The 13,307-nt window shown below is 51.3% G+C and overlaps 1 protein-coding gene across 3 annotated transcripts in view; it reads right to left on the bottom strand.

Moving 5' to 3' along the window:
- The window catches only part of KAZN (kazrin, periplakin interacting protein), a gene marked incomplete at its 3' end in the record, with an annotated part of 481,963 nt that overhangs the window by 119,746 nt on the left and 348,910 nt on the right, over positions 1–13,307 (bottom strand). For all 3 annotated transcript variants that reach the window (XM_082614803.1, XM_082614802.1, XM_082614804.1), the window contains exon 2: positions 12,417–12,608. In XM_082614803.1, coding sequence (XP_082470929.1) covers positions 12,417–12,608 — 192 coding nt within the window. The remainder of the gene's footprint in view (positions 1–12,416; positions 12,609–13,307) is intronic.

Raw genomic sequence — 13,307 nt, 5'->3', positions numbered from 1 at the left:
AACCATCCACCCCACGCCCGGCAGTGTATACACGTCCATGCCTCTCCCCCGCCCCATCACAGCCCCCCCCACCCCATGGCAGGTGGACTCTTAACCACTGCGCCACCAGGGAAGCCCAGCACCACTTCTATGACCACTTCTGCAGTCAGTGGGCAGCGTCAGGCTGCTGTCTTGGCTTTCTCAGAGGTTGGCTTGCTCGCCCCCTCACACAGGTATTTTCCCCTGCATTCTGAGTAGTATTCTGTTCATGGTACCTTACAACAGGGGCTCATAAGAGCACTCAGCCCAACCCGCCTGCCAGATGAGGCCCGCAGAGGCTGAGGGCAACACTGCTGGAGAGCCCTGGACTACTGACTCAGGACGGCCCGCTCCGACATGCCCCAGTGCCTCGGATTCACAGGCCCAGCCTGTCCCTGAGACGCACGTCACAAAGGATTCATCATTTAAAAACCTGTTAGCCACTGAAACAAACAGCAGCGGGCTCCCTATGGGGCTGTGGAGGGCACTGGCTATACCCCAGAGGTCCTAGAGCCAGGCACACCTTCCTTGGCTTAAATTCCGCCTTTCAGCAGCTCACTTCTCTGGCTCTCAACCTTCTCATCAGAAAAATGGTGAAGCCTATCTGAGATCATTCTTTAAAGCCCATGCATTCCTGGCTCAGGGAAATATTCAATGAATATATAAAAATTGTATTCATTACCTATACATTAAATATAAGTATTAATTTTTAAGATATTATGGAGCCATTGGATTTTTAAATTCTATTTATTTATTTTTGGCCATGCAGCGTGGCTTGTGGGATCTTAGTTCCCTGACCAGGGATCGAACCCAGGCCCTCAGCAGTGAGAGTGTGGAGTCCTAACCACCGGACCGCCAGGGAATTCCCAAGCCATTGGATTTTAACCTCCATCTTTTCCCTACCATAGCACCTGGCCTCCAGCTGAATCAGATAGCTCCTTTCTAGACTGTTCTGAGTGTTTAGCTCAGTGCCCAAAAATGCCTCTCCTCCTTTTGTGTCCCCACATCAGGCTCTGGGCATGAAGCTCACCTGGTTGTTAGCAGCTTCTGTCATAGCCACTGGCCAGCCCGTGTCGCTGGACCTATTTAAAGAGCTGGGCTGGGAGCCCAGGCCACAGCACATGCGGCAGCCTTGGACCTCCCTGGTCTCTGCCTGTTTCTGGAGCCCAGGAGCCCTGGGTGTTGGTGCCCTGATAGGACAGGGCTCTTCCCACCTGGGGCTGGGTCCCCTTTGTGACCTGCTGAGGCCAGCATGAAGGCTAAGCTGCAGGCTGCCTGAGTGTGGCCCGTGGAGCAATGAATGCCCCTCAGTCCAAAACGCCTCGTGCTCAGGATCCCTAAGCCACCACACCCTCTTTTTAAAACACCTTTACTGCTAATAAATAGCATACAATAAGCTGCACATAAGTAACATGGACCATTTGATATAACCTGACATACGTAAACACCTGTAAAACCATCACCACAATCAAGACAGAGACGTTTCCATCACCCCAAAAGCTTCCTCTTCCCCGCCCCCCCTTTTTTTTTTGGCGATACGCGGGCCTCTCACTGTTGTGGCCTCTCCCGTTGCGGAGCACAGGCTCCGGACGCGCAGGCTCAGCGGCCATGGCTCACGGGCCCAGCTGCTCCACGGCATGTGGGATCTTCCCGGACCGGGGCACGAACCCGTGTTCCCTGCATCGGCAGGCGGACTCTCAACCACTGCGCCACCAGGGAAGCCCTTCCTCTTCCCCTTTGAAAGCCACACTCCTGCCCCTCCTCCCACCCTCCAGGCAACCACTGATCTTTCTGTCCCTACAGATTAGGTTCCATTCTCTAGAGTTTCACATGAATGGAACCATACAGGATATAGTTTTTTCTTTCTGGACTCTGGCACTCAGCATAATGATTTTGAGACCCGTCATGTGGCTGCATGTCTTGATAGTTTGTTGCTTTGTTGCCAAGCGGGATTCCATTGTAGGATATACTGGTCTGTTTACTCATTCCTCTGTTGATGGACTTTTGGGCTGCTTCCAGTTTTTGGCTATTACAAATAAAGCTGCTAGGACCATTTGTGTACAAGTCTTTGTGCAGATATATATATATTTCCTAGGTGAGTAAAAACCTAGGAGTGGCATGGCTGGGTCCTATCTCATCTCACTGTACAATTTCTATGTCCCCCTCGTACTGACAGTCTTCTAACACATACGACTTAGTTTTTCTATGTTCCTTGTTTGTTGTTGGCCTTCTCCCTCCCCTATGTGGCAGATGGTATTTTCGCAAAGATGGACACAATAATACTTCCCATACGTGCTTTTTAGAGGGTGGAGTCTGGCCGGCCTTGTGCTGGCCTGTCACCAACTGAATGCAGCGGAAATGACACTAAGTAAGGTCTGAGACCAAGAAGCCTTACAGCTTGCTCCTGGATTTCCTGAAACTCTTTCTGTGGGATCCCTGAGCCTGTGGAGGAGGTCTGACTATCATGCTGGAGGGGCCACAAATGGGTGTTTTAGCTGTCAGTCCCAGTTGAGCCCAGACACCCCACCAAGGCACCAGACACATGAGTGAAGCTGTCTTGGACTCTCCAGTGGAACAGCTCACCACAGCAGAACCCACAACCCTCACCCACCATGTGGAACTGAAGAATCACCCGGCTGCACCCTGCCATGTCCCTGACACACAAAATCACGGGACATAAGAAAAATGCTGGTGAGATTTGGGGGCTGTTACACAAATCCATGACAAATGGATCTGTCTGTTTGGCTCACAGATACACCCCAAAGGCCCAGAACAATGCCTGGCCAATAGGAGGACCTCAACAAGTGTTTGTTGAATGAATAAGTGAGTGGGGTTCTAGGTTAAGATTTTATCAACACTGAAGAGATTTCTACGGATCAGAATTGAATGCTGGCGCAGTAGGAAGGGATCTGTGTCAGGCATGAGACTTCAAGTCCAAACACTGAGACCAGCATGCAGTATGACCCTCTTGGAACCTCAGTTTCCCCAACTGTAAAGTCAGGCTAACTCCACCTATGTCGTGGGCTGGATCTGAGGAGAATGTGAAGATGAGGTGGGTGGAGGGCTCAGCACAGGGCCAGCCCAGGAGATCCCCGAGAAGGCTCGCTACGTCTGAGTGAAACTGTGCTGCCCCTGCCTGCCACCCACACCTCATATTTCGCTCAAGGCCCACAGAGATCTGCTCCCCCCTCTCCTGTTCAGCCATCATCAGGGGCAGCTCTTCCAGGAAGGAAGCTCACCCCCAGATCCCTGTCTGAGGCCAGGACAGCATCCCCTGGGGAGTCAACCAAGGCTGAGGAGAATCACAGTGGAGGTCCCTCTCAGACCTGACCCTGTGTCCATGGCCACCTTGGGCCAGTGCCCACCATGGCTGCCCCAGAAGGAGGGCCAGCTCTGAAGACCACCGCCCCCTCCCGCCCCGGCCTGGCTCACACCAAAGCTCTTCTCCCAGGACAGAGGCCAGTGTGGCTTTCACTTCCTGCCACGGGTTCAGGGCCATGTCCTGACCCCATCACGGCAAGATGGGCCTGCACAGTGATAGAGGCCGCAGCTCCAAACAGGGTTGAACAGGGTCTTGGGCAATGTCTTATGAAAGGCATAGCCAGAACCTGGCTTCTCTCACACTGCACTCTGTTCTCCTCCTCTCAGCCGATCAATCTCTGACACTTCCTGGGTGGGGAGTGGGGATGAACTAAAAGCAGCAGCTCAAGGTCTGCAGCCCTTGCTCACTTCTTAAATATGGCAGCCGAGGCCACTGGCATTTCCTGGGACTGAAGTGTGTTCACTGAGCAGCGGAGGGAGAGGAGGTCGGGAAGAGAAGCTCCTGGCTTGTGTGTCCCCGAGACCAGCTTTGAAACTGTTAGTCTCTGGGACAAGCTCCAGAGCAAAGACTAAGAATGAATCCACAAATCCCGGTGCCTCAAGGGGTCCGAGTGACAGCTAAGAACGCTGGGCTTCCAAACCCAGATCTGTCCCTCTTTCTCCTCTCTTCCCGATTTCACTCCCTTCCTCTCTACTGCTACAACCACCCCTAAGACGCCTAGAATAAAAAGAGTATCTGCTAAGAACAGAGGTTTGGAAACTAGAGTCACTGGAGATCAAGTGTGGGCTCTCAAGTCTACTAGCCAGGAGATTAGAAAAATCCTTAGTCTCTCGCATCCCCATTTTGTAGATGGGGAGACTGAGGCTAATAAACACCACTCACCTAATGAGGGTTGTTGGGAGGATCAATGGGCTCATGCAGGCAAAGCAATTAGAGTGCCTGGCATAGTCCAAGTGCTAAATAAACGTTAGCTGAGGTGATTACTGCTCAAAAGCAATTTACTGTGTGCTCACACTTCAGTCATCCCAACTACAGAATGGGTGTACAAGGTTTTTTCTGAATAGGGAAGAGGTTGGGCTCTGGTACCTGCTTCCTAAACAAGCATCAGATATGTGGAGGGTGAGTCCTGGAGGGCGTCTTGAGCATTTTCAAACTAACCAGTCCTTCCTCTTTTCTCAGGATAATCAGAACATGAATACACAGTGGAGTCTACTGAGAACTGGACCCAAAGCATTGAAGGAGACCCCAGAAAGGGTAATTGTTTGGGGGGCCATGGAACAGATTCTGGCCTGGGCAGGCGGGAAGGGTGACAAAGGGGGCCTGGGGGGACGGGACTGGACTGACTGCCTTTCCAACTCATAGGGTCAAGGGCCCAGGACAAAAACCCCAGACAGGGAGAAGAGAGAGGACATCAGTCACTCGGGTACAAAAACCTATAAAAAGCAAAGGAGTCAAAAGGGACAAGGTCGATGTCGTGTGTTGGCAGTCACCAGACACCAGGACTCTAAGCAGATTCTGGATGTGATTCTATTTAAAATGCTCTCTGTGCCGGATCCTCAGTCATGGCTGCCAACAAACCCCACCTCCCCGGAACCAGAGCCTCCAGAGTCTCCGCCCACATGATGCTGGGCTTGGTCATGTGACTTGCTCTGGCCAATGAGACAATAGCAAACATAAAGCAGGAAGTGGCCTGAAAAGCATCCCTGTACTGCACTGCACTATCTAAGATGCTGAGGATGGGGGAACCAGTCATAGAGGGACTCTGCAACTTTTCTGGAAATCTCAAACTACTCTCAAACATGTGCATTAGGGCATGCGCTCTTTTTTGGGAATCCAGCTGTCACGTGAAGCAGCTAACCTGCTAGAGACACACAGCCCAGCCAGAGCTGCAACAGAACAGCAAAGACTCTGGACGCTTCTTCCACCTGACCATAGATTATTTTCAGCTGGATCAAATCTGGAGTCTGAGAAGCTTTCAAGGGGGATCTGTCAACTGTGAAAAACAGTCGGTAGTATATTAGGAAGATGTTCCGTCTGTAAAGTTAAAACTCTCTGGAAGCTTCCACCAAATTCTAAGATGTACCAGGCTAAGCGTCTTCAACATCAGGGCTATGGGACAAAGGGGCAGCAGCCCCTAGGGCATCAGGCTAGATGGCCTAAGAAACAGTGGAAGGTTCTATGTATGACTTACTTATTGAGGAGGAGCACATAAATTCAACCCAGGGCGATAGACTGCCCAAAAGATGAACAAGTCTTTGATGCAAGGAATGAGACAAAGAGTGGAGTGTGGATGTGGGAAGGGAAACAGGAAACATTAAGTTGCTTTTCAAACCCACACAGCTCTGGAGACAAGGATGTGCGTGTAAAAAAGCAGGTGGGCAGAGCCATCCCAGCATCGGTAACACATCATTCTATTCAATAGCCACTCGGGCCACCTACCACCCCACTGCCTGCAGGACTGGTTACACTTGCAATGGCAGCCAAAGCATGGCCACACCTGCTAGGAACCTAAAGGACACTGGTGTCCCCTGCTGCTCAAGGCCTAAGACATTCTCTGCACCCCAGAACTCTTCAAGCAGAATATCTGTGGCATAGATTCTTATCTTCAGGCCTGGTTGGTCATTAAAAAATATATTATTCAACCAACTTGCATTGAGTATGTTGTGGGTTTCTGGGCAGGGCCTGGGTCCCACTTGCCTCTGAATTATCTGAGCCACAGGCCCAGGTTCTATTGTGGGGAAGTTTTCATGAAACCTTTGTTGAATGAGCAAATTAAATAATAAGGCTCAGTTCCTGCCAGGAGCTCAGTCTAGGACAGGCGACTCATTGTGAGGCAGGGAAAAGGCCCCAACAGGGCTTATTCCTTGTGCTAAAGAGAGGAAACTCGGGCATCGTTTCTTCTCTGCCGTGCTCACCAATCATCGACTTTGTTCAGATGGTGAGGCTGAATCTGTGCTGGGTACTGTGCCTGCAGGAGCCTGGCAAGTGGCAAACCGGGTAGGAAACAGATGCCCCTCCATGTGTGCTGAGTCCTGAGGGAGCTCAGCATCTAGGGCTGTGAAGTCCCGGGAGGAGGGGCCCTTATTAGTTTCCTCCTGCTGCTGTATCAAATAACTACAAATTCAGTAGCTTAAAAAGATACAAATTTAGTATCTTATAGTTCTGGAGGTCAGAAGTCTGAAATGGGTCTCAGAGGGCTAAAATCAAGGTGTGGGCAGGGCTACATTCCTTCTGGAGGCTTTAGGAGAGAATCTGTCTTTTCCGGCTTCTGGAGGCCACGCACATTCCTTGGCTTGTGGACCCTTCCTCCACCTTGAACACCAGCAATGGTGGATTGGGTCCTCACGCTGAATCTCCAGTCTCTGTTCTCGGACTTTATCTCGGACTCTTCTGCCTCCTGTCTCACTCTGAAGGAGCCTTGGGATTACGCTGGGCCTACAGGATATTCCCTGCATTTTAAGGATGTCTGATGAACAACCTTAATTCTCCTTTGCCACGTAAACTAGCATATTCACGTGCTCTAGAAATTAAGAGGCAGACGTCTTGGGGGTGAAGGGGTATGATCCTGCCAACCACAGGCCCTGGACCCATCGAGTGGAGATGGTCCAGAAAGATTCCTGGAGGGAGCAGAGCCTGAATCAGGACTTGGAGGAAGAGTGACCATCAGGAGGCTGGGGGAGAAGGAGAGCAAATGCAAAGACTCCGGGGAGAAAGAAGGGAGAGGATCCACAGTCACATCTAGGAACCACGCGTACGTAACATGTGCATCCACGTGCTAGACGGAGACGAGGCTGCCAAGGCAAGGAGAGGGCGGGAAAGGGACACAGGAACATCTTCAGCACCTCACTCCTCATACTGCCTCCTCCTGCTCAAAACCTCCATGTCCCTGAACTGCAGGGTACAGCCCTCGGGGTTTACCATGATCATCTCCCACCATCCCCCAAATGCAAAGCCTCCACCTTCCCACCCCCATACACAGGCTGGCCTTCTTGCCTTTGCTCAAGCTATCTCCCCTGCAGTAATGCCCTCTCTGCCTCTGCCAGTGTCACCTAAGGGCTCCAGAGCCACCCTGCTGAGGTCTGAACCTGGCCCTAACCAGGTACTGCTGTGTAATCTTGGCACATTGACAGCTCACCTCATACTCTTGTTGTGAGAGTTAAAGGAGCTAAAGTGTGTGGCATATAAAAAGCGCTCAAAAATGCTAGCTGTCACCACCGCTACCACCAACAATAACATTTCAGGGGGTCCAAGAGGAAAACTATTTTCATAATAACACTCTGACATTATTTGCCTGTTTTACTGGTTAGTATTTGCAATGTTGGTGCAAGAGCAATGCTGGGTAAAATGCTGACATCTTAGCAGAAATCGTAACAGTGGCATCAAACTGTATTACTAGTCACTGAGTTCTTTACACAGTGCACTCATAGTTGAAAGAAAGGGGGGGCAGTTTTACTTAAGAATAACCTTGATGAAGATGTAAAAAGAATTAATTCTATTAAAACTTGATCCCCAAGTACATATTTTTTAATAAAATGGGAAGTACACTTGAAGTTCTTTTGCTGCGTACCAAAGTACAGTGGCTGTCTCAAGGAAAATCATGTGTGCAACTGTTTGAGTTGCTAGCTAAACTAGCCACTTTTTCGTAGCTCACAATTTTGTACTTGAAAGAAGGACCAACGTACAAACTGTAGTATCTGGCAAACTACTGAACTAAGTGAACACATGAAGTAAGTGAGCCTGTTACTTCTAGGAAAACAAATGACAGTATTCGTTGCCAGTGATAAAACTTGAACTTTTAAGCAAAAAATCCAAATTTGGGCAAACTTGATCTGACACGATGATTTTACCAGCTCCTCAAGACTTAAAGAATTTTCTAATGAGATTGGTGGTGATGTTAACAGATGTGGCTTATTGATGTTGGATATTGAAATATGCCAAGATTTGGAGGATGTGCATTGCTCAGTGAACCAATATTTTCCAAGTGATCAATGTTAGATTTCAAAAAATCATGTGTGGGTACAACAGCCATTCAAAGTACCAATTAGACCAATGGTTTTGTCCATCCTAACAGAGCACAAAACCTTCACTGGATAATTCCACACTCAGCAAACCTCTAAGAAACTACCATTCGGTGAGTTAGTATGAAGTCAAAGAAAAATATCCATAATTATCTAATAAGGCAATTAATACACTCTTCCCTCTTCCAGCTACACATCTGTGTGATGCTATATTTTCAACCAAAACAATAAATCATAGTAGCCTGATTGAAGGAATAGTTAACGAGAACTCAGCAGTCTTCTACGAAGTCAGACATTAAAAAGTTTTTGCAAAATTGTGAAACAATGTTGCTCTTTTCCCTCAAATCTTTTTGTTTAGGAAAATAGTCATTTTCATTTAAAAATAATGTTAACATGTAATGGATTTAGTACTGTCATTTTAAAATAAATTGAAGATTTAGACACGTTTTCTCGGAGAAATCAATTCAATTCTCGGAGAAATCAATGCAACAGAGGGGGCCTGGGGAAATCAAGACACCCCAGAGGGGTCCCACGGGCGACAAGCTCACCACAGGTGTAGGGCTGCAGTCATGCAGGGACTCTGGGGTAAGTTTACTCACGCGACGACACCATTCCTTATTAAACAATCATTCAGGGCTTCTGCCTTTAAACTCACGATGAGACCAAAATCCCAAACCAAACATTCCCAGACTCGTCCCCACAGAAACAAAGGAAACTTCTAAATCTCCATTCTCGCCAGACTTGATTCTTTTCGTTGCTTTGATGTTGGAACCATCCATGTTTGCGTGTTTGCTTGAGTTCCTAATCCTCTCACGTGCCGAAGAATTCCAGTTTCAACCACCCCCAAACCAAAGACTGAGGGTGGGCAGGTGGGGACGGGCCAGAGTGGAAGTCTTTGGGGGCTTTGCGTTTTCCCACCGCAGGGACGCCGGTTATTAACAAGTGTCGCCCGACATCTGCCGCGTACTTGGCTTGTGCATTTATTGTCGTCCTTCTCATTAGGGAAATATAAATCCCTTTTCATGCCCCAGCCTCCTTCTGCCAACATCTGACTGCAATTTACTCACCATGTGCTGTGGCTGGGGAGGAAGCATCTTATTTATGACTTTGTAGAATGCCAGGCAGGATGCTTGAGGTGCTTGCTACCTTGAACTTAGATGGGCTCAGGGGGTCTAAGGTCTGGGCTACCCCAAATGGGAATCAGGCGACCAACATCTCCAAACAGATCTGAGGAAGCCTGCCAAACCCTGTCTCATCAGATAATCAGTAAGTATTTGAACTAACGGTAAGCACTTTATACCTCATTTAATCCTCATGACAACCTGTGAAGTAGCTACTATTATTGGCTTCAATTATAAGAAAACTAGGTATTGTTATTGTTGCCTTCTGCAAAGGAACTGTGGTTCAGAGAGGTTAAGGAATTTGCCCCAGGTCACACAGCTAGTAAGTGACAGAGATGGGATGCATGCCCAGATCTGACGCCAGAGTCTGCTGTCCCCGTGACTGAGCTAGGATGGCCTCCTGTGTCTCTTGTCCAGGCCAACTTCACCCCTCGTGACCTCATCCAGAGGGGAGATGAGGTGTTTAGTGCAGTGGAAAAAGTTTCAGACTCTGCTGCTAATTAGCTCCGTCACCTTGGCCAAGTTACTTAACCTCCCTGAGCCTCATTCAGCTGTCTCCATCTGTGAAAGGGGTTAATACCTTCCAGCAGGAGTGGGGTGAATGGTAGGCCAAGTGCGTAGAACAGTGCTGGAACACAGTAGGTGCTCAATAAGGCTTTCCTTGAATGAATACTGACGAGTCCTTGTTGATGAGATTATTGTTCCTACAAAGCAGTCGCCTTTGGGGGATCTCTGGGTCCCTGAGCAAGGCCCTGAAGACCTTTGGGGATGGATAAGAAATCGTACAGCACAGAGTTGGGAAGAAATGCCTGCAGAGCTCTGTGCCCTGTGGGCTAAACAGAGGAGGGTGCACATCATGGTTACCGCCTTCACAGACACGACCTCATTTACTTCACTGTTACTGTCCCATCACTCAGATCAGAACACTGAGGTCTGGAGAGCCGTCTGCTCCAGGAGCTGGGCCGTCGGTGGGTAAATGAGCCTCTGCTCACTTCCTGCCCATACCCCTGGGCACAGGAACAGCAGAGAGAAGTATTCCTCCTCCTCCCAGGTCCAGAAGGGGGGAATACAGGTAAGAATTCTTTCCCTGGCCCAGGACACAGAAGGCAGGTGACTCTGTCCTGGAATGAATACCGGCGAAGGAGGCTGAGACACCGTCTGACTGCTTCCTGAGGCAGCCTCGACTCTGCAGGATCGTAAAACCTGGCGAGACCAAAGGACATCAGCTCACACGGCCTGGACCCAGCAACACGTGCCCATGGGAGACTCCTGAGACTTGGATCTCCTTCCTGAGAAGGGTGGGGATGTCCCAAGGCCCCCGGGAAGCTGGGAGTGGAGGGAGTTTGTATAGATCTGCCTGGACCACAGGAGGGTTGCATAGAGAAAGCACGCGTGCCTGGCACAGTGACTTCTGATCACACGGCGTCAGCTGCACCGTGACACAGACCACCTGCCTGCTACGGCCTGAAGAGACCACCCAGAACCCTGTCCAGGTGGCCCCACCGGAAACAAAACCCCAACAGGAAAGTGTCTACCCAGCTTTAAGAGTAACATGTATGGCTGGGAAGAACGCAGAGAGGGGCTGAAGCACCCGGGTGAGGGCGCACCGGCGTCCCAGGCTTCCTGGGGGACGGGTGGTGGGGTGCTGGACAGACAGCTGGCTTAGCCAGTGTTCTGCTGCTCACTTCACACCTCTGGTCAGGGAAACCCACAAGGACAGAGCCGACTAACCATCCAGCACAATCCCCTCTCCCTCCCCGCCCAGTTGGCCTTGTAGCTGGGACGCGGATGCCCAGCATTCCCCGCGGCCACGCGCTTGCCAAAGGGAATCTCTGACCCTGAATTTTGGCTCTTCCCCTGGATCCTTCACAGGCCGAGGGGAGCAGACATGCCCACCAGCCTGCAGTGCCCCCTGGGATGGTTACAGAAGAGAGACAAACAGATTCTTTAAGCCACCCTGTTTTGGGGTCTTTGCTACAGCAGCCCGAAATCAACCGAAGGAATAAACCTGCCTTGGCCTCAGAAATGAAGTCCTCAGAGAGTATTTATCGTTCTAGTAAGTGGTAAGTGGAAAGGAGGTGCCAAGTGTTATTGCCCTTTCTCCCCCCCAAGGAGAGTCAAAAGACACTAAGCGGGGCTCAAGAGATCAAGGCAGACCCCGCCCAAGATATTTTCTCCCCCAACGTTTCACGTTGGAGGACTGGGAGGGGATGACTTCCAACCTTTCCCAAATAACCTTGTGAGACACAGTGCGGGCAGGTGGCTCCCAGGAGCAATGGGTATGCCGGCTGCCCGTCGCCCAGGCCAGCTCTGAGGAAAGCAGCCGACACGTGGGCCCACCGGTTTCCTGTCTCCTAAAGCAGTTTCTCTCCTAATTCCGCCCCCCTCCCCCCGCCCGCCCAGGACTGGATGCTGCGCTCCTTAGAGGGGGGCTCCTGCAGAGCAAGCGACGAGTGAAGAGGCCTGAGCCCTCCCCTGGGGAGCCCACCATGGTGAGCCTGAGTGAAGTGGGGGAGGGATGTGTCCTCCAGCACAAAACCCAGCACCCCCGCCCTGTCCTGTGAGGGGCAGCACCGCAGGACCCTGAGAGCTCTGAGCAAGAGGCGACCCAGCTGCTGGGTCAGCATCCTCGTTCAGCAAAGATAACTACCTGCCATTCACACACCTCTCAGAAGGAGGCGCCCCATGACCGGCAGTGATGGGGAACATGAGGCGGTCACACTGCAGGAGGGAATGACATCTGTACCCGACCCAGCAAGACGCAGGATTCCACCCAGAAAGGAAGGGGCAGCCTGGGCTGGGGGCTGGGCGCCGGGAGGCTCCTGGGGCCACATCGCTGCCCCTGCAGAGGCAGGACCCTGGCTCCTGGTGTCCTTGTGGCCCCAGCTGAGGCCCAGGCGGGGGAGGGGAGGGAGCTGTTGCCCACTTGTCACTCACCCTGCAATGCTTCTTTGGCTCTGGCTAGCTCCTGCCCCTTCTGGGCCAGCTGGACCCTGAGCTCGGTGGCCGCGAGGACCTCGGAGGACTTGCCGCCCTGCGACTCCTCCAGGTCCTTCATCAGCATCTCCTTCATCTGCCGGAGAAGGTGGACTTCCTCCTGGAGCCGGGACACTTCCTCCCGCAGCAGTGCTAGGGGAGAAGGGCACACGGTTAGAGCGGGGGACAGTGGCTCCCGCTCGCTCACTTTTCTGGGGACAGTTTGAAGGTGCTTTGGCTTTCCCTGTTTGCTCTGCATTCAGGGCCTGTCCTACTATGTGTAGGAAAACCCCCGGACGACCTTATTGCAAGGAGGCCCCGCCCCAGTCCTGGGCCCCGCCCACAGTCTGCAGAGCACGCCTGGTGGGACTCCCTGCCTCCCACCACACTCTCTAGGGCTCTCAGGGGTCAGCACTGCAGTCTCAAGCCAACAGCACTCCCAGTTAACGCTTTACGTGCTTTACCTTGTTTACCAAAACCTCCGGAGGCAGGATGCTTCACCCCCATCTCACAGACTAGAAAGTCAAGGCTCGGAGAGATTAAGAAACTCCACGAGGGCATAAAGTGAGTAGGTGGCAGAGGTGGGATGTGAACCCAGACCTGGTCGACTCCAGGCACAGTCAACGCGACAGTATTACTCAGGGCAGGGCACACCCAGGCCGAGATGCTCACCTCACTCAGAGACCGATTAAAAGAGCTTCTGACGTAGAGAATGGACTTGAGGACACGGGGACGGGGAAGGGTAAGCTGGAACGAAGTGAGAGAGTGCCATGGACATATGTACAGTACCAACTGTAAAACAGATAGCTAGTGGGAAGCAGCCACATAGCACAGGGAGATCAGCTCGGTGCT

The sequence above is a fragment of the Mesoplodon mirus genome, assembly GCF_964341445.2.
Source record: "Mesoplodon mirus genome assembly, chromosome: 3".
Lineage (NCBI taxonomy): Eukaryota > Metazoa > Chordata > Mammalia > Artiodactyla > Ziphiidae > Mesoplodon > Mesoplodon mirus.
The sequence above is the reverse complement of the archived record's forward strand: the minus strand, read 5'-3'. Positions and strand labels throughout refer to the sequence as shown.